Source organism: Gossypium hirsutum, chromosome A09 (assembly GCF_007990345.1).
Source record: "Gossypium hirsutum isolate 1008001.06 chromosome A09, Gossypium_hirsutum_v2.1, whole genome shotgun sequence".
Lineage (NCBI taxonomy): Eukaryota > Viridiplantae > Streptophyta > Magnoliopsida > Malvales > Malvaceae > Gossypium > Gossypium hirsutum.
Window position 1 is genome coordinate 2,674,936 of NC_053432.1, and position 19,462 is coordinate 2,694,397.

The 19,462-nt window shown below is 32.7% G+C and overlaps 3 protein-coding genes across 3 annotated transcripts; 1 reads left to right on the forward strand and 2 right to left on the reverse strand.

The window, feature by feature from the left end:
• Positions 1 to 413: 413 nt before the first annotated feature.
• On the reverse strand, positions 414 to 5,938 carry LOC107888546 (probable mitochondrial-processing peptidase subunit beta, mitochondrial). The gene is made up of 9 exons (XM_016812695.2): positions 5,199 to 5,938; positions 3,958 to 4,122; positions 3,637 to 3,774; positions 3,402 to 3,553; positions 3,173 to 3,281; positions 2,596 to 2,694; positions 1,595 to 1,660; positions 1,218 to 1,325; positions 414 to 798 (listed from the first exon to the last, which is right to left on the reverse strand). Exons 1-9 carry the CDS (start codon positions 5,859 to 5,861, stop codon positions 712 to 714), a joined length of 1,587 nt encoding a protein of 528 aa, XP_016668184.2. The 5' UTR covers positions 5,862 to 5,938; the 3' UTR covers positions 414 to 711.
• Positions 5,939 to 8,208: 2,270 nt separating this feature from the next.
• On the reverse strand, positions 8,209 to 12,102 carry LOC107888548 (uncharacterized). Its single transcript, XM_016812696.2, has 8 exons — positions 11,046 to 12,102; positions 10,912 to 10,957; positions 10,643 to 10,732; positions 10,128 to 10,247; positions 9,944 to 10,042; positions 9,257 to 9,316; positions 9,078 to 9,172; positions 8,209 to 8,486 (listed from the first exon to the last, which is right to left on the reverse strand). The coding sequence occupies exons 1-8, from the start codon at positions 11,879 to 11,881 to the stop codon at positions 8,354 to 8,356; spliced, it is 1,479 nt and encodes a 492-aa protein (XP_016668185.1). The 5' UTR covers positions 11,882 to 12,102; the 3' UTR covers positions 8,209 to 8,353.
• A 4,532-nt stretch (positions 12,103 to 16,634) lies between these two features.
• LOC121206603 (pentatricopeptide repeat-containing protein At1g63330) lies at positions 16,635 to 19,436 on the forward strand. The gene has a single exon (XM_041077619.1). It carries the CDS (start codon positions 16,736 to 16,738, stop codon positions 18,674 to 18,676), a length of 1,941 nt encoding a protein of 646 aa, XP_040933553.1. The 5' UTR covers positions 16,635 to 16,735; the 3' UTR covers positions 18,677 to 19,436.
• The last annotated feature ends 26 nt before the right edge of the window (positions 19,437 to 19,462 follow it).

Here is a 19,462-nt window from a genome sequence, read left to right on the forward strand (position 1 = left end):
AAATTATAATCATTAATCTATTCATTAATTTTTTAGTAAGTGTAAAGACTACCATGAATTTTAATATGTTTGACGCATCAAATTAATAAATTTAACAGTTATAATTAGGCAAGAATTAAAATTTTAAAAATAAAAAAATACAGAACTAAAAATACCAATTAAAATAGAAGGATTAAATTCACAAATCTCACTAAGTATAGGGACCAATAGCAAAATTTAACCAGCTAATGCAAAATATAAATGATGGGTAGCAATTAGCAAACTGGCAGTTGGACTGCCAACGGTGACACCCAATATTTTCTGCTCAAAAATAAATGACATTTAGTGCTGCCATCCCCCAATCACAAATGCAGCTCAACATTCCAACCTATGTTACTTGGCAAGCAAATGAATATATGCATCCAACAGGGGTATATCCAAATTATTTGAAATATCCTTCATATTCCTCTCAATGTGTTGGACATGAATACTTCAAATAAAATTAAATAGAAAAACATACATTACGGCCATTTCTGATTCTCTCAGCTCAAACACTAAAGACAGCCATACTTATTACAGAACCATGAAGACTACAAAATGAATATAAAATTTACCCTTGAGTGTTTGTTTCCCTGGAAACTTTGCTTGTATATAAAAGTGCCAAAATGTCTTTTTTTCTTGTGATTCCCCCCAAGAAGGTGATCCCATTGATAAAGAAAAAAGCAAATTAATCTAATACCGGTTCCAGTAAGTACGGCGTCTGAACCAGTTGTAGTCACGCAAATCTTGGATAGGACCCATGGCAGCAATGGCGATATCCTGTATAAACCAAACACAAACATTATATCATAAAATTTGGTAAAAAGTACCATCAATATCATGTAGTCAGATTGCATTTTGCGCTCTATTCGAAGTGTAAATTGACCTTTTCTAGAAAAACATTTCATCCATTTGCACTATTAAAAACCAGCTTAGCTAACAAAATAACTAGCACATGAATGTTTAATAGGAGGATCAGTTTTGAACAGAAAGACCAATTTGCTCTTTGATTTAACGTGCAATAACTAATTTACCATTTTTTAAGTAAAGAGGGCAAAAAGCAATTTGGTTCTTAGTACAAGAACCTCTATGATATTTTTTTCTCATAGAATTTCAATTTCTCATCCCATAAATATTCATTAGCTCGACCCGTAAGGTGGCACGGGTAGTTAAGGGCTAGGTTTAGTTGCAGTTCATACCCTGTCATAAATAAATCGGTTTGCCACACGTTTAACAGTGCTGGGGTCAACAGCGTCGATCCTAGCAAATAATTCAGCAAATGGGATTCTCCGACCGTATGTAAGTAGCTGCAAGGATGGGAGGCCAAAGGCAAATAAGTACTCGAAATAAGTAATAAACAAGGTACACAAAGTGTTTTGCCACAACTATTTAAGATCATACAATTCTGTATGAGCAAAACAAAATCTTTGTTTCCAGTCTATTGAGATTTGTCCTTGAATCATTTAGAACTTTATTTGGATAAAACAGCTTTTGTGCTGATTCAAATTATGTGATTGCTTGAATTCCATGCACCATTGGAATTAAAACCCTTAATAGTTTTGGAAAAAAACTGTACCTGGCGTCCAATGTCTTCAGCTACAGGACTGGTTCCATCTATGTGAAGCATCAAGGATGACTTTAACTGCAAAAAATAAACAGTAGTAGTTAAGCAACTGGCAAGTTCGATAGGCAAGTTAATTACAGGAGAAACAAAACATTCACCGTTGCTTAAACTTTGCTAGTAGTCCCTATACTTCGCAAAGGTTGTGGATTTAGCATTTATACTTTAGTTTGATCAATTAGATCCCTATGCCTTTCAAATTGGTCAATATTAGTCACTAAACTTTTCAAAATTTGAAATTTAGTCTTAACCAAAACAGTAGCAATTAAATTCATTTGATTAAATTAAAGTACTAGTCATGTACTACGCGTACACTTGTAGACTTGATCCATATACTCTAATTGAATTATTTTATGTCCCTATACTTCCGAATCTTGAAATTTCAGCCTTGAGGTAAATGATAGTCATTAATCCATTAATTGAACTTTTAGTGAGTAATATGTGGAAAAAATATGCTGAAATAACATTAGATTTATGATAATATGTTTGGCACATAGCATTTTATAAATAAAAGAACTTAATGAATTTAATAGTTATCATTTGGTAAGGACAGAAGTTTTAAGATTTGAAAACTATAGGGACCAAAAATGACCAAATTAAAGTATAGGGATTAAATCCACAACTTTCAGAAAATACAAGGACTAATAGCAGAATTTAACCTTCACTATTCATAGGGTACAGGCATTGATTTGGAATACAGATGTCTCTGTCTGTTAATCAAAGGATGATAAACTCAGTCTGGTATCAGTTCATCAGTACTTTAATTTTTTTAAAAAGAAAAACTTTTTTAATAGTAATTTTTCATCCTTTCAACAATTTAGAAAAACAATATTTATTTTTATACTATAAAAGTAAAAACTAAGAAATAGAATTTGGCTTGAATAAACGAAATCAAACAAAGTTTCAAAGTTAGCATGTATCAAACAATAATAAAAGATGGCAGCATTTGTAGTTACCTGATTACGAGCACGAATGACATCAGCTTCCGAAACACGATAGGCTAGCTTGGTTGTCTCGTACATAATAGCATAAGCCAAATCATCCAAACAATCAGGCTGAAACCATAACACAGAAATTATTTCCCAAAATAAAATAAAAAGAACAAAAATATACAAATAGCCAACTACTGGTGAACAAAACAATTTTTTTACACCCTATGTTCTTCAGACTCAGGTGTATCGGTTACTGGTGAGTGTCCAACATTTGTATGCTAAACTTTTTAAGATTTTTCATGCATTTGGTGGGTCCTTGGAAGACCAGATCTTATACCCGTATCCAAAAAAGTGTTTGGCTACTTTAAGAAAAAAGAAGAGTTGGAGCAACATAGATTAAACCACCGTCATAGGAAGATGCAGCAAAAAGGTAATGTTAAGGCATTGAGAAGATGAATTAAAATTATTCAGATGGTATCAAGTAATATTACGATCTTTTATCTAAATAATTGTCAATCAAACTTGTAGGATTTGATCCTCCTTTTTTTCAGCAAAACTTTTGTTTCGATCATAACATAGTACAGAAAAACAGCAACCTCACCTTGGCAACAGCATAGACACCGAAAAGACCAGTATCTTTATAGTTGGTGTTGAAAGCCATCATGCTTTCTGCAATTTCATTAATGCCGACTCTTTGTACCAGCTCAGAGCTGTTTAAAGGATTTGAAAGCTAATCAAAACATTGTTGCAACGTAAGAGTTTCATTGTGAGACTTGAACATAGTTTAGTGTAAAATGTTATTCAAGATTCAGCATAAGAATAAAGCTCACCCCATGTGTTTTCCACCCCCAGCATTTTTGCTCCATGAACCCAACATTGCCTGCATAACCATGAGCGCAATGGAATCTGGATCTGTCCAAGAAGCTCCCTCAAAAGCAACAGCAAATTGCGCCAGAGGAACATCATCATTGATCATTCTAACCTGATTTCAGAGGGTATATCGCATCGAAAGTGAATGTTACTGAATAAAACAGTTCAAAATTTACGAAAGAAATGATACCCCACCTCAGAACCAGTAAAAGTTGCTGGTTCGTTCATAACTAACTGAGAACCAGTGGTTGGATCAGACGATAACTTGGTAAACAACTTCTTCACTTGGTCAACAATTTCCTCATGCTTAACAGCACCGGATGCAGCAATGACCTGTAGTAGTTACCAAATAACACAAATTTTATAAGAACCTATCAACAACCATTGGACAAAGTATTTACATAATATGCTTGGGGACCAACAGAATAACAAGGTATTCCTTAGTTTAGACTTTAAAGCGCTTAGCCATGTCGTGTTAAATGAACAACAAGAGAAGATGATTAGTTCTTTGCATACCATTCTAGGAGCAGTATAGTGTGTCTGAATATAGTTTTGCAGATGCTCTTTGGTGATCGTCCTAATATTATCAGCAGGTCCGAGAATAGTTCTACCAAGAGGAGTGTACTGGAAAGCAGTTGAATGCAAATGGTCAAAAATAACCTCCTCCGTTTGACCCTCAACCTACAAAATTCCCCAGAAGATAGCTTTCGTTATGGATAATCAACATAGAACCAAAACAAGTGCATTCGGCATTATCTATAAAGAAAAGAATGATAATAAACATCTTTATGAGACTTGACAAAAGCTTATTTGACACCAAATAGGCGCACCTGGGGAAACAAATGAGACACCTGTGCTTGCAAACTACTCGAATTACAGACTTTGACTTGATCATTGACAATTTGAGCTTGAGCAACTTGAAATATCATACAAGCCATTTCAAATATCTTATGTTTGACTTGAGTAGCTTTTTAACCTAATTGAGCTTTTTCACTTTCAATTAGCATTGGAAACTTTCAATTTGAGCTTGAGCTTGAACAGTTCAATCTTAATTCGAATATCTGAATTAAGCTCATTTTTTACTAAGTAAATAAGCCTAATCAAACAAGTTCAAACAATTTGGTCTTTATCTCGAATTGAGCTTCAGCTTTAAAAGTGAAACTCGATCCAGCCAAGCCTCAACCAAATAGTCCATCTAAAGCAGCTACTTGGAAACTAAGGACTTCCATCATATATTAGTAAAAAAACACAAGAAAATTATTTTAAACAAATAAATTTAATATCTTTACTGTAAAAACCCTGAAGCCAATAATAATTTGTATTGATCTAACAATCCAATTACCTCCTTTGCCCCTAAAAGTAAATAGTCAACATCCTAAATCAACCACTAAAACACAAACCATTCAAAAACACATTAATAACCATACCAAAATCAGGCAAAACACAGGCCCAAACACAATTTTTACCTCCCAACACACATTAAGCCAAAACCAATTTTAAAAAAAATCCATTTTTAGCAAATCACATCCTTCTCCCTGCTAATTATATTTCCTTAACATTATACTCTACATTTCCTAAAGATCATATATATATAAGCACATAACTTATTCAGCTCCTAATGGCAAGCAAAAACACAAACAACCCAAATATATTCCCTTCTATAATACCTGAAAACAATACATTCTAGAAATATAAAAACATATATTATAAAAAGAAACCTTACTTAGAAACCCCAAATATCAATGATTTTTAATTACCTCTTCCATTTCCCTTAGAATCACATCCCTTTCCCTACTAATTCTGTGTTCCTCAAACTTCGAATTCTGCAAAATATCGGCCAATATATCCAACGCTTTAAAGACATCTTTGTCCATAACTTTAGCGTAATAAGTCGTCTGTTCCCTGGAAGTATAAGCATTCAAATGGCCTCCCATATTCTCAATCTCTTCCTCCAGTTCCCTCGCAGACCTCTTCTCTGTCCCTTTAAATATCATATGTTCCAAGAAATGCGCTGTCCCATTCGTCTCCTCGGTCTCAAATCTCGATCCTGCATCGATCCAGACCCCAACCGTGGCTGTGCGGGAAGACAGGGTAGATTCGGTTGCCACACGAAGGCCATTGGGCAAAGTTGTGATTTTGGTTTCGGGGGAAGATAAGATGTGGGTGTGGGATGTTAGGGTTGGGTGAGGGGAACCGTATTTGAGGAAACGAGGATCTGGGTTTTCGAGCTTTTGGAGCTTTGATTTAACGGCGAGGGCTAATCGATCGTAGATCATGGCGGTTGGTGGAGGAGGGGAGATTTCTTTAGATTCGGCGGCGGCGAGCGGAGAGGCGGCCGAAGAAGATGATCTAGCGGCGGTGAAAGAATATGATGGCTTGCGGGACCGGCGAGCAAGAGAAAGCAGCTGCTTGGTCGCCATGTTTGATGATTCTTTTTCCCCACTCTGTAATTTTTAGGGTTTGAGAGAATTAGGAAGAGACGATGGGTGTGATTGTTTATTAGGGATACTGCAGTCGTTTTTAAGTTTAAAGAAGAAGGGTAAACTACACTTGTAGTCATCCAACTATAATAAATTTCTTTTTTGATCATCAACTATAAAAAGTTATAAAATAGTCACTCAATTATTCAATTTCCTTTTTTCTGGTCACCCAACTATTGATTTTGGGTGTTTTCATTTTTATGTTAACCAATTAGTCCCCAAAAACAAAAAAATTGAATTTTTAGGTGACCATTTTGTAACTTTTCATAGTTAGGTGATTAAAAAAATTTACTGACAATTGAGTGACTATTTTATCAACTTTTCATAATTAGGTCATTAAAAAAATACCAATAATTGAATGACTACTAATGTAGTCTCTTTACCCCTCTTACAAGCTTGATTAATAATTTTTGTTTTGGTAAGCCTCCGATACACCAATAATTGTATACAAGTATCATAAACATAACTCTCGAGTGTTTAAGTAAATTCTTACATAAATATTATATATTTGAAATTTTCAAAAACTAACATCAGCTTCTTATTGTTGACCTAACAATAAATAGGATATCTTCGAGCTCGTCTGATATACCCATATGACTCACGTCATTGTTCCACCTATTTAAATAATATGTTGTTTTAAAATTATAATAATGGAAAAATATTATGATAACTGTATTATTAAATGAATTTTACCTTATTACGAGTGAGAATTCATAAGGGACGTTTACTCGGGGAAGTAAAAATGGTAGGCAGTACCATGCCCATTATTGAAGAAGGAGTATGCAACTACCAATTTTAATTTTTTATACTTCCATTGCCCGATACATCTCTCAGTACAATGCTGTCAACACAACTGATCCTCAACTGAGTCACCTTGCTTCTTTTAAGTCGACTAGTTGTAGGAGCCACCTTAAATGTACTAAATTTCAAGATTTATCTAGCATTAGAAAACCTTCGATTAACCTCAGTACGGGTGCTCACATGTATTGTTGTCTTTCAATGGCATTAACGGAGTTGTCGGTATATGAGTAATTGTCTTCTAACCATTTCATCTTTATCCGACTGCCACTAAACTTGTCTGGAACCTTGCCTAATAGTTGGTCACAAATTACGCTCCAATTGCCAACGCCCACTACCCTTGTAATGACTACCCCATCAATCGATAAATTGAGTAGTAATGCTGCATCCTCGAGTGTAATTGTACTTTGTGTGTCTCGAGTCTCCATCTTTCCACCAAAGCACTGATAAGTGAGGGCTCTAATTTAGTCCCCCAACGTATGAGACACGTGCAAGAATCCTTTCTCTCGCAAGTGTTGTTCAATAACACGCGGTGCCCTTACACTTAAATTGTGTATATATATCTTGATAATTCGATCTTCGGTCTGATTACATAAACATAAAAAATATATAAAATTAATAATGTTAACAACTTAATAACTATATCAATTAAAATAAAAATAGTAATAATATTTTCTAACTATTTGTAATTGGATGCTAGAAATGTGGTTGGTCATCCAAACGAATAAGATACATTGACATTTTTAAAATTATAAAAATCAAATAAAATTAAAGAAATTACGAAATATAAAATTAAGACAAGAAGAATTCGAGAGAAATTGAATGAAAAAATTGAGAATAAAATAGTAGAGAGAATTGAGAGAATAAGATTGAATGAAGAAAAAAATAAAATAAGTAGGGTTTATACGAAAAATGAAATAGTCGTTGGAGGGTAAAAATGTAATTAGCTGTGTAAAAATTTAACCGTTGGAAAAAAAATTACTGTTGGATAAAATGATTATTGGACAAAAACACCTTTTAGAGGAGACATTTTCTATTTCTCTCTCCAAAATCAACCTATTTCTCTAATTTTTTTTTGTCTTTTTCTATGTATTTTTTTAAATGTATAGACAAATTAACAAATAGAAAGTTGGTTTCATCACTGAATTAAGAGTAAATTCACCGGATTTTTACTAAATTATAGAGGTGTGTAGATTTATTGGATTAAAACAATTACTAACAAAGTTAAGATTTGCAACATGTAAAGAGATTTGCTTCGGTCAAAATACATATGAGTTTTGACATTGTTGGCAAAAGTTGAGACTCTAATCTTAAAATATTTAAGTTCAAGTTCTCCTATGCTCGCAGTTGCGATTAATATATTAGAGATTAAGTTTCAATTTCTTAATTTATACATAACAAGATGTGGTTTATAGGATGCTAAACATTTTCACTTCAATATTTATGTTGAAATTAAGATAGGCTTTTTGCACTTTAAATTTATGAGTAATTTAAAGTAAACAAGCAGCACACTTATCATTTCATTGATCCCATTGTTTTCCACACTTAAGAAAGAAAAAAAGGGCACAAAATTGCAACTAAATTAGTTGCTCTCATGTACAAAAGAATCAAATCTTCCTTCAGAGAGGGAAAACCTATATATCTCTCACTTCATTGCCTTGGAAAGTGTATGAACTCATGTCACTCCATGATATGCAGCATTTTATCTTCTTATGTTGTGAAATGTGGAACTTTGGCTCCTTTGGTATTGTTGGATTCTTTGTTGACCTTAAAAACATAAAAACCACACACATTACCATAAAAAAAAAAGCAAAATGAAGAACTAGAGTGACATAGATCAGTAAGCATTCAAATGATGTTCTAAGAAGTTTGAAGCTAAAAACCAAAGGCAAAAAAATTCGGTGAATGTATCTGAGAGGTCTCTCTATTATAGTGGCATAGATCAGTAAGCATTCAAATGATGTTCTAAGAAGTTTGAAGCTAAAAACCAAAGGCAAAAAAATTCGGTGAATGTATCTGAGAGGTCTCTCTATTATAGTGGCCTCAACAATTTAACTAGAATAGAGTTAACATTATTGTTAAAAGAACATCATTTACTGTTTAACAGAGTTAATACTTTTAAAATTTATATGGTTCTATAAATAAAATCTTTTGTTTAAAATTGAACTGCAATTGAAAAAAAATAAGTTTCAAGTCTTCTTTTATATGGTAAATGTTACTTCTGTTACGATTTAGATTTATTTGACTCTTTTTAATAGTATAGGGGCTAAATTGATCCATTTAATAATTGAGGGACTAATTTGATCTGTTTGTATAATATAGGGACCTCCTAGGTACTTTAACCGCAAAAATCTTTACCTTTTGGGAACAAATGGCCTGTCAAAGTAGGGCATAGGTTGTGCTTTTGGAATGAGCTCTTTTCTCAGCTTCTTTATCTCTTCTTCTTCTTCCATCTACAAAGGGCAAAACACTAATTTAGATAGAGCCTGAAACAAGCAAACAACTTTATATCATATGCATTTTTCTCATCTTTTTACCTTTTGCTGTCTCATCCTTTCCATTTTATATTGCTCTATTAGACTCATCTTCTCAGCTACCTGTGACACACACGTAAAAACTATGTTAAAATTTTCAATGTATTTGAAGAGTCTTTGGAGCGTCACATCCGATACCGATACTCTTATCCAAATATGCATCAAACATAATGATTTAAGAAAGATGAAAAGTTGGAGCAACATAGCGCCAAAAACATGATTAAAGTTCCACATTTTAATGCCTTGAACCTCAACCTATATGTACTACCAATCAAATCCATATAAATAAACATATGAACATAAGTACTTCAAAAAATATAAACGAAATTTGAGCAGTCTAGCACAAAAACATGAGCAAGGTTCCTTTAATGCCTCAAACCTCAATCTATGTGTACTACCAGTCTATATGTTTGATACACAATAAAACACTTCAAGAATACCAATGAACACCAACGTATGTATGCATATACATAGGTCTTTTTTGGTGGGTCACATCTCAAGTAGACTACCTTTATTTGATTATGTGTCGGACATAAGCACTTCCAAGGGAAGAAAAATTGGGACAACATAGCACAAAAACATGAATTAGGTTCTACATTTTAGTGCCTCAAACCTAAATCTATATGTACTACCAACCAAATACACATTAAAGTACTTCAAAATACGAAACACCAACGTATTAAAATGAACCTGATGATCAAACTCAGCACGCTCCACTGCTCGCACATCACTGTGTAGTCTCAGGTCTACTGGTATTGTGTTCTCTTTAACAGGAGGTTTGATGGGAACCTGCATTAACAAGACAGTTAAATAGATGATAAAGTATACTTTACAGTTCATTTAAATGATTAAATGTCTCTTTGTGGCTTACTACCTCCGGTTCATCAGTTGTCCATGGGAGGCCTTGAGCAATGGGGATCCGTTGCTTCTCTTCTTCCACCATCATTTCTTGGATCTTTTTCACGAATTCTTCTTCCTTCATTTTTCCTCTTTGCTGTAATAAATAATAACCAGTAATTGAAAAGCTTATAAAAAAAGAATACAGCAAAACAAATAACATATGTGGTCCTAGTCTAACTAGGTAGGTTCGTCTAATTCAGTCATGATATTACGTTGGTCGTCGGATACCAATCGTCTTTTTTCAATTATTTTTAATTGAACCAACCAATTGCACCCTCACAGAATCGGCGCCAAGGGGGCAGGCAGGGGCCTTGGCCCCCAAAATGAAAACTTTTCAGTTTAATCCCTTTAAAATTCTAAAATAACAAGCATATACAAAGAAAGATTCAAAATTTTATAATTTATTCCCCCCCCCCCCAAAGATAAACTTCTGGCTTCTTCCCTACACACTCAGGTCCAATAACTGAGACTTTAAGTCAAAAGATGTACCTCAGTTCTTAGCTTGAATGGCTTCTGAGAAGTAGGTTTGAGCTGCTTTTTCCATCTCCTCCCACCAATTCTCCCAGTAGATTCAGAGCTCTAAAATCCACATATAAATTAAAAGAAAAGACATAATATCTATAGGAGAAATATGAAAATAGCTAGCCTGAGAGATTACTTAATAAAACAAGTACCTATAAGATATTAGACCAAAGCTTAACAATGCAAAAGCCTCATTTAACATTCAATAAATTAGCAGAAAGTGATTGGTTACTTACATTTCTTCGGTCTCTTCCACCCCCATTAGAATCCCTGCTTGAAGCACTGCAGATAAACACAGGAACATTAGTACAAAAAGCAAATATATATGTACTGTAGTGGGGTAACTAATCAAACAGTTGGTGTGCCTAACCTTCTTTGGCTATCCCACGAAGAAGAAACCGAGAAACGCCGATCCAAACCAAGACTCTCAGCAGTCAAAACAAACTCCGATGGAAGGAACGAATCCCTAGTCTCAGTAGTCACCTTTGGTGGCTCTAATCCAGGTAATCCCCACTTCATTGGCTTCGTCTTTTGATCTTCTTTTGGCTTCTCTTCCTCATCGTCTTCCTTCTCTGGTTCTTCTTTTTTAGGTATCGAAAGAAGCTTTTCAAAGGCCTTAACCAAATGCATAACTTTCCCAGAATCAGGTACACTATTCCTTGCTTCTTCCATCAACTTATCCCTCCTTCTCTTGATTGTAGAACTACCTGCTTGGCTTGAGTTCTCGATTTCATCATCAATCTCTTGATTATCATCTGATCCATACCCTTCTCTAAGATTCTCAATCAGATCAGCCTCTTCTTGTGTCTCTGCTTCAGTTTCAGTTTTTTTCTTAATGAACTCTTCTTGTGATGCTCTTAGATTCTCATAAGCAACACACAAACACTTCTTTGAATTCCCACCAAAGTTGTTGTCTTTACATTTGCAATCTATCACGGCCGTTGGATTCGAATCGGACCTTTCTTTCTTCTTCTTGGCTACCACGAACTTTCTTTCCCTGAGCTTGTTTCTTGGTGAATATAATACAACTGGGTTCTTAGAAGAACATTTCTGGGATTTTGAAGATTTCGTTAATGGAGAACTTGTATTAGAGATGTTGGGATCTGAATTCTCGGAGAGTTTAGAAATCTTTTGGGTTTTTGATCGAGAACAACTTTCTGGGTCTTTCACAGGAGTCCTCTGTTTTGAAATCTTAGCAACCTCCATTGAAAAGAAAAAAAAAAAGAAATCTTTCAATAAATTGGAAAATAAAATCTGGGTTTTGGTTTATGAATGATTGGGAAAATGGAGAATTCCGAGAAAGTGAGAGAAAATTTGGAGTCTTTGATGGAAAGAATTGAATGAGAAGGAACCAAGAAATCAAAGAAAAATGGAAAAGAAAAAAGGAACGTTAAGAGGGTTTTGGCCTTTTGGGACGCTCTAACGGCTAGTTTTGTGTTGTCCGTGAGCCGTAGGATTACTTGCTTAAAAATGTTGGGTTTTATTTATTGACCGTTGGATTAAGGGCTTTAAAACCGTTATGAATTGAGAAGATCAGATCATGTGGATATTGAAATACCCTTCGTTAATTAGAAAATTACAATGGAGCCATTTTGGCTTGGGTAATAATAGGGTTATAGTTTAGCGTAATTTGGGCCCATTTTTGCTAGTAGGGTTTTTTTTTTAAAGTGCTATAATGGGTTAATTTTGGTAATGTATTTTCAATTTTTTATATTTTTTAATTATATTTTTATTTTTTATTATTGTTTTTGTTAAAATGGTACCTAATTTTCCAACTAGTTATTAATATTGTGATGAGTGATTTATCTACATTATTGCATCATAAATCAATTAGACATCAATTTGATTATGAAATTTACTTTGATATCCTTTTGCATTTAAAATAAGTTATATTATTTGAGGGTATTTTAGTATTTTCATTTTTTAAATAAAAATATGCAAAATATAATACCCTATACCTGACCTGATTGTCGAATTCGAGATACAATATGTCACACTCGTTGCCAAAGCAACTACAATAAAATTATATTTAATTAATACCAATTAACATAAAAATACAAATAATATAAGCACATGATATGACATATAATCATTTTTTATTTTTATACGAGCTTACAAAAGCTCTAATGCTAACTCGAGGTCGAATTAGGATTAAATTGTAATGTTGAAAAAACTTAAACTTGACGTCACGATGTAAGAAGTTCCTCATTGCGATATGACATCCTATTTTAGCCTCGTCCAAGTGACCAAATTCGACATCGCACCGTAGCCTGAGGCTCTGATCTCATCGCGACGATACTCGTTTGATGTTGGGATGTTACATACTGTTTCTGTAAATTCTAAATGAATATCAACTTGTAACTTTTCAAATCAACTACCAAACATAAGCAATTCATATCCAACCAATATATGTCATTCCGCAGCATTAGCTCATGCACTCTAATACCAACATTACACTAATGCATCATCACCTATAAGCCAACCATTTAGGGCAATTTATTTAAAACTTATACATTCATACCTAAATTCACTAATTTCATTAGCATTTATAGCCTTTCATATCATTTAAATCATATGTACACAAAATTTATAAACATGTGACAATTATTTAACCAAATTTACTCCTTTAAGCCATACCTCTAAAGGATGTATGAACTTAAAAGCAAACCAAAATTGATTCCACTTAGGTACATGCCAAACTTAGGATAAAATTTGGATTTATACAAAATTTTCTAAGTTGAGCATCGATTGCTAGTTACTGAATCAACTGCTCGAACTACCAAGATCTACTTTACCTGTGCATGGAGAAAAATAAATCGTACGTTGAGCAAATAGCTCATTGGTAAATCTATGATTCAAGGTAATGAAATACAAGTTAAAAACAATATGCATTTACTCATTTCAACTCCAATTCATTGGCATTTCTTATGCAAGTCCACGCCAACAACTATCAAAACAATGTATATTCCATGTCATACTTATTCGGCCTTTAAGGCTCAATTTTGATTCTTTTCGCATTCTATTGTATATTCCATTGCAATTCCATGTCATATACCATTTATTCGATTTGTATGTTTATAACCTTATTAATCAGACATGGACTAAGAATGGATAGACGGATCTGTCACCCTAGGTTGTCCGGCAACGATGACGCGAAACATATACATAATACCACCCTGGATTGCCTAGCAATGATTGCTATCTCAATATGATAATTTTTCACCTTGGGTTGCTCGGTAATGATGGTTTCCAATCAATAATTTGACTCTATGGCATGTCAACTATATCTTACTCGCTCCGAATAGATAATGGGTAACTAATTTTCCAATTTATTATAAACACCATTCAAATAATATTTAATCATGTCCAAATAACCCATCAATTTATCGAATCATCATACAAGCAGCATAAATCAACTCAATTTCATACCAATTATCACACATCAATAAATTCATACAACTTCTATTTTAGTCTATTCAATTTAGTCTTTATCTCGATATTCAATCTAAATTGTATCAATTCAATTCAGTAATCCAATAATGACTCACCTCAATAGTATATGATGTAAAATAACATGAATATGCAATAATTAAATTGGTCTTGAGTCATAGAAATACAAAGTGGAATTCTGAGCTACTTGTCAATGACTTTCGACTTTCCTTTCCCTCTCAAAGGATTCAGATTCTACACTAGCTATGAATTGCCACAAAACATACAACACTATTAATTTCAAACCAATTCACATTCAATTACCAATTCACAAAAACTTTGTGATTTATTCAAATTAGTCCTTAAAATTAGGATAAACATAACTTTCAATCTAGACCTTTAGATTAAAATCCGATTTCACATTTACTCATTAGGGACACTCTAATTTATATTTATACCAAATTTCCAATACAGTTTTACATTTTATTCAATTAGGTCATTAATGTACGAAACTAACAATTAAGCTTTACAATTTAGTCCTTTTCTTAAATTAAGTTTAATTTCCATAAATTTAACACCTAAATCATTTAATTCTCAATAATGACATCTCATCAAAACTTTACCAATTGATCAAATTAATCTTTGGGCTAGCTTGATTAAGCTTTACAATTTAGTCATTTTCTTATTCTCTATGCTCTTCATGCATTTAAAATTTAGTCCTTCACTTTTTATCCAAGGAATTTAATCTCTCAATTCTTTTGATTTAATAATTAAAGTTTATTTTATTTAAAAAATAAATAAAGTTTGATAGATAACATCGTCAAGTATAATTTTTTTTGTTAAACTAAATTATGTGACATTTTTAAATAAAAATTTTGTTCACATGACTAATATTACACACATGGAAGATCATATAAACAAATAAAAATGATGTATTCAGGGTTTTAAATTTTTCGATTTTGAACTTGGGGTTATAAGATTTTAAAATTTGAGTACATCATTGTAAAATTCTTTGACAATATAAAAGAATAATATAGATTTTTTAATTAAAATAATATGAAAAATAAAATTAATTAAAAGAATGATATATAATATAAATTATTTACTAAAATGGTATCATAGCTATAATAATCTTGGATGTAGCATATACCATGGGCAATACTACCTTAAATAATTATTAAAATAACAAAATAAAAAGATGAGTATCACACAAATAACATCGTGCAAACTTTTCAATTCACAAGGGTCGGAGGGAAGTAAAGTTTTCCATGGTTTGGATCGGGTTCGGGTCGGGCCAAGTAAAAAATTTAGGCCCGTTTTTTAGGCTCGGGCCCGACTCACAAAAATTAGTCTAAAATTTAGTCTAAGCTCAGCCCTGAATAAAAATGTTAAAACCTGAGCCCGACCTGCCCATATTAAAACTTTTATATTATTATTTTTATATAAAAATAAATTTAAAAAATATAATATATCAAATACACTAAAAACATTAAATTAAATGTTTCTCAACAAATGAAAAAAACAAAAAAAACACTTAAATAACACTAAGATAAGTACAACTTAGTAAGCAAATATCTCCAAGTAATAACAACAAAATAATAGCAATATAATAGCAAAATGATAAAAAAACAATGAAGAATAGTGGTAAAACAATAAAAAAATAGCAGCAAATTTTATTTTATTTTTTGCAAATTCAGACCAAACTTAAGTCAAAAAAGCTTATTGAGGCTCGACCCGTCTAGAAAATGGATCTTATTTTTTTGTCTAAGCCTATTTTTTAGGTTTATATTTTTACTCAAACTCTCTTACTTTTCGAGCGGACTCAACCCAACCTATGAACAATTCTAGAGGGAGACATGTGAATAGTGACAACTAAAATTATTACAGGATAAATTGAATCTTGACCACATACATACAAACGCATTGATAATTTAAAAAAAATCATTTAAAATGTAAATTAAATTAAAAAATATTAAAAGTTAGAACTAAATAAAAAAGATTAAAACTACGAATTAAGGTTGGAATTAAAAATAAAATTAAAAATTAAAAATAAAATTTAAAATTAAGGGATCTAATAATAAATATCCCGAAACACAATAGTTACTTCCCTCCTACCCTTGTGAATTAAAAGGTGTCGCGTGTTATTTGTGCAATACTACCTTTTTATTTTATTTTATTATTTCAATAATTATTTGATAATGATTAATTGGTTTTTGATGTTATGACTTTTCATACCATTTTTGTAAATAATTTATAATGTATATAATTTTTTAAATTAATTTTAATTTTCATATTATTTTAATAAAAACCCCAGAAACTCATTTTTTTTCATGGCTTTCGCATTGCTTTAGATTTTTTATTTTAAAAATATCATATAACCCAATTTAATGAAATTCGATTGAGGATTAATTTGTAAAAATGTGAAGGGTACAGGGACTTGGATCATGAAATTTTCAATTCTCACGTTCGAATTACTGTTTGAAAATATAATCAATAAATGTAAACCCTATCAAAACCTCTCTCCCTTAGCCAACCGAAACAGAGCAATTTATCACTGGGATTTGTGCGCTGTTAATGGTGGTTTCCTTTCAAGCTCATCTCTTTTTCTTCCATTTTGCTTAATTTCAAGATATGGGTAAGCTTTATTCTTCATTGTTTCTTCGTTCAATTGTTAATGTTCGAAGTAATCTTTCTCCTTTTTCTTCTTCTTTAAACACCATTGTTACCCACATTCAAGCTTTAAGAAAAAAGTCAACGTCTTCAAGGGGAAATGTTGATGATGCTTTGACTAAGTTTAATATGATGATTGTGAAGTACCCAAAGCCCTCAATTGTGGAATTCACTAAATTATTAGCATCCATTGTTAGATCAAAACGTTATGCCATTGTTGTTCCTATGTGTAGCCAAATGGAATTATTAGGAGTTCCCCATAACGTTTATTCATTGAGCATCTTGATAAATTGCTTTTGTCAATTAGGTCAAGTTGAATTAGGGTTATCTGTGCTGGGGAAAATGTTGAAGTTAAATGTTGAACCTGATGTGGTAACTTTTTCTACTTTGATTAATGGACTTTGTAAACAAATGAAGATTTCTCAAGCTGTGAGTTTGTTTGATGAAATGACTGAAAAATGTTATAAACCCGATTTAGTTTCTTACAATACTATACTCAAGGGATTGTGTAAGATTAGGAATGCTAATAAAGCAGTTCGACTTCTAAGGATGATGGAAGAAAAAGGTTTTGAACCGAATATTGTAGCGTATAGTACTGTTATTGATTGTCTTTGTAAGAACAAGTTGTTGAAGGAGGCTCTCGATCTTTTCTCTGAAATGAAAGTTAAGGGTATTAGACCGGATATCGTTATTTATAGTTGCTTAATTCATGGAATGTGTATTTCGGGCCAGTTGAAGGAGGCAACGAGGTTTTTGAATGAAATTGTGGATGACAATATTTCACTTGATGTTATCATGTATAACATATTGATCGATGCACTTTGTAAGGAGATGATGATTTCTGAAGCTGAAGGTATTGTTGGTACAATGATAAAGCACAATATTGAACCTGATGTTGTCACGTATAATATATTGGTTGATGCGTATTGTAAGGCTGGGATTGTTTCTAAAGCTGTAAATACCGTTGACACAATGAGAAATCAAGGCATTGAGCCTAATGTTGTTACGTATAGTATATTGGTTGATACTTATGGCAAGGAGGGGACGATTTTCCAAGCTGTAAATACTGTTGATACAATGAGAAAGCTTGGCATTGAACCTGATGTTGTTATGTATAGTGCGTTAATAAACGGTTATTGCTTAAGAAACAAAATGGATAAAGCTAGAAGAGTATTTCAGTTGATGATTAAGAAGGGTTGTGTACCTGATATACATAGTTACAACATCATGATCAACGGATATTGTAAAGCTAAAATGTTAGACGAAGCAATGGAACTCTTTCATGAAATATCTCGAACAGGACCAATCCCGAATACTGTCACATACAGCACTCTTATGCAAGGTATGTGTCAATTAGGAAGAGTTTCAACTGCCTGTGAACTTTTGAGAACAATGCTTGCTTCTGGACAAGTTCCGGACTTAGTGACTTGTTCGATTTTATTGGATGGTTTTTGCAAAAATGGTAAACCCAAAGAGGCATTGAATTTTTTTCAAGCAATGCGAAGTAACGGGTTGAAACTAGATATTGTATCTTACAATATACTAATTGATGGTTTGTACAAAGTTGGGCAAATCGAAGTTGCGAAGGAATTATTTCATGAACTCTTGGTTAATGGTTTAAAACCGAGTGTTTACACATATGCTATAATGATCAATGGATCTTGTAAAAAGGGATTACTAAATGAAGCATACTGGTTGTTTAGGAGCATGGGAGATAATGATTGTTTGCCGGATAGCTGCTGTTATAATGTAATGGTCCAAGGGTTTCTTCGAGACGGCTATACCTCAAAGGCAACACAACTTCTCACGGAAATGGTTGGTAAGGGCTTTTCTGCAGATTTATGCACTGCTACCTTATTTGTTGATCTCATCTTACAATCTAGTAAATCAATTTTGATCTAAAATGTTTCGTAGATGGTGTAAATATAATCACTTGCAAGTTTGAATCAATCTTTTATTTTTCTAATTTGTAGATAAGTTAAAAGTTTTTGGAAACCAGAATGAATGTTGTTAAGGTCTATGTTTTGTTTAGTTGATGAAACAAATAAGTGTTATGCACAATGAGGATTTTTATGGGCTCAATTCATGTTTGGCTGGGAATGATTTTAAGAGTGGGGCTTTAGTGTTGCTAACCGAGTCCAAAATTTTGGTAAAATTAACATGTAATCTTTTGTACTAGGATTCAGATTGTATTTTACTTCCGTTACTAAAAAAAAAAAAACAAATTAGTTTCTTATGTTAAATCAAAGAGCAAATTAGTCTTGTTTATTAAAAATTGATATGATTAACAGAACAAACAGACAGTTATATATGACGTGCTACGTGTACCTTATGCTAACATTTAATAGAGGGAGCAAAATATAATCTAACTTTCAGAACAAGGCATTCATGGTATCTTGGGGTTCAAGATATCAAGCGCATGGGTTTCTATGGCTTTTTTTTCATCAGGTTCCATATTGTGAAGATTTTCTTTTACTCCCTATTGAAACATAGAACAATGAATGGAAATGGGATTTTGTTTGGAGTTCCCATACCATCAGGTTTGAGAATTGAGATTGGTATGAAAAAAAAGTTCATCTGTCATGTGTAGGATGTTGGTCTCGAAATAATGCCAAAAGGCATCTGATAAGTAATGAATTTTTTATTATTTATTGTTGTTTAAGTTTTTCTTCTAGATATGTAATAAAC

Coding starts and splice junctions, on each gene's coding strand:
- LOC121206603 (XM_041077619.1), top strand. CDS start 16,736: ATGGGTAAGCTTTATTCTTCATTGTTTCTTCGTTCAATTGTTAATGTT.
- LOC107888548 (XM_016812696.2), bottom strand. CDS start 11,881: ATGGAGGTTGCTAAGATTTCAAAACAGAGGACTCCTGTGAAAGACCCA. Junction 9,317..9,943: donor GTGCTGAGTTTGATCATCAG/GTTCATTTTAAT, acceptor TGTGTGTCACAG/GTAGCTGAGAAGATGAGTCT. Junction 9,173..9,256: donor AAAGGATGAGACAGCAAAAG/GTAAAAAGATGA, acceptor TGCCCTTTGTAG/ATGGAAGAAGAAGAAGAGAT.
- LOC107888546 (XM_016812695.2), bottom strand. CDS start 5,861: ATGGCGACCAAGCAGCTGCTTTCTCTTGCTCGCCGGTCCCGCAAGCCA. Junction 3,775..3,957: donor ACTATACTGCTCCTAGAATG/GTATGCAAAGAA, acceptor TAACTACTACAG/GTCATTGCTGCATCCGGTGC. Junction 3,554..3,636: donor CAACTTTTACTGGTTCTGAG/GTGGGGTATCAT, acceptor CTCTGAAATCAG/GTTAGAATGATCAATGATGA.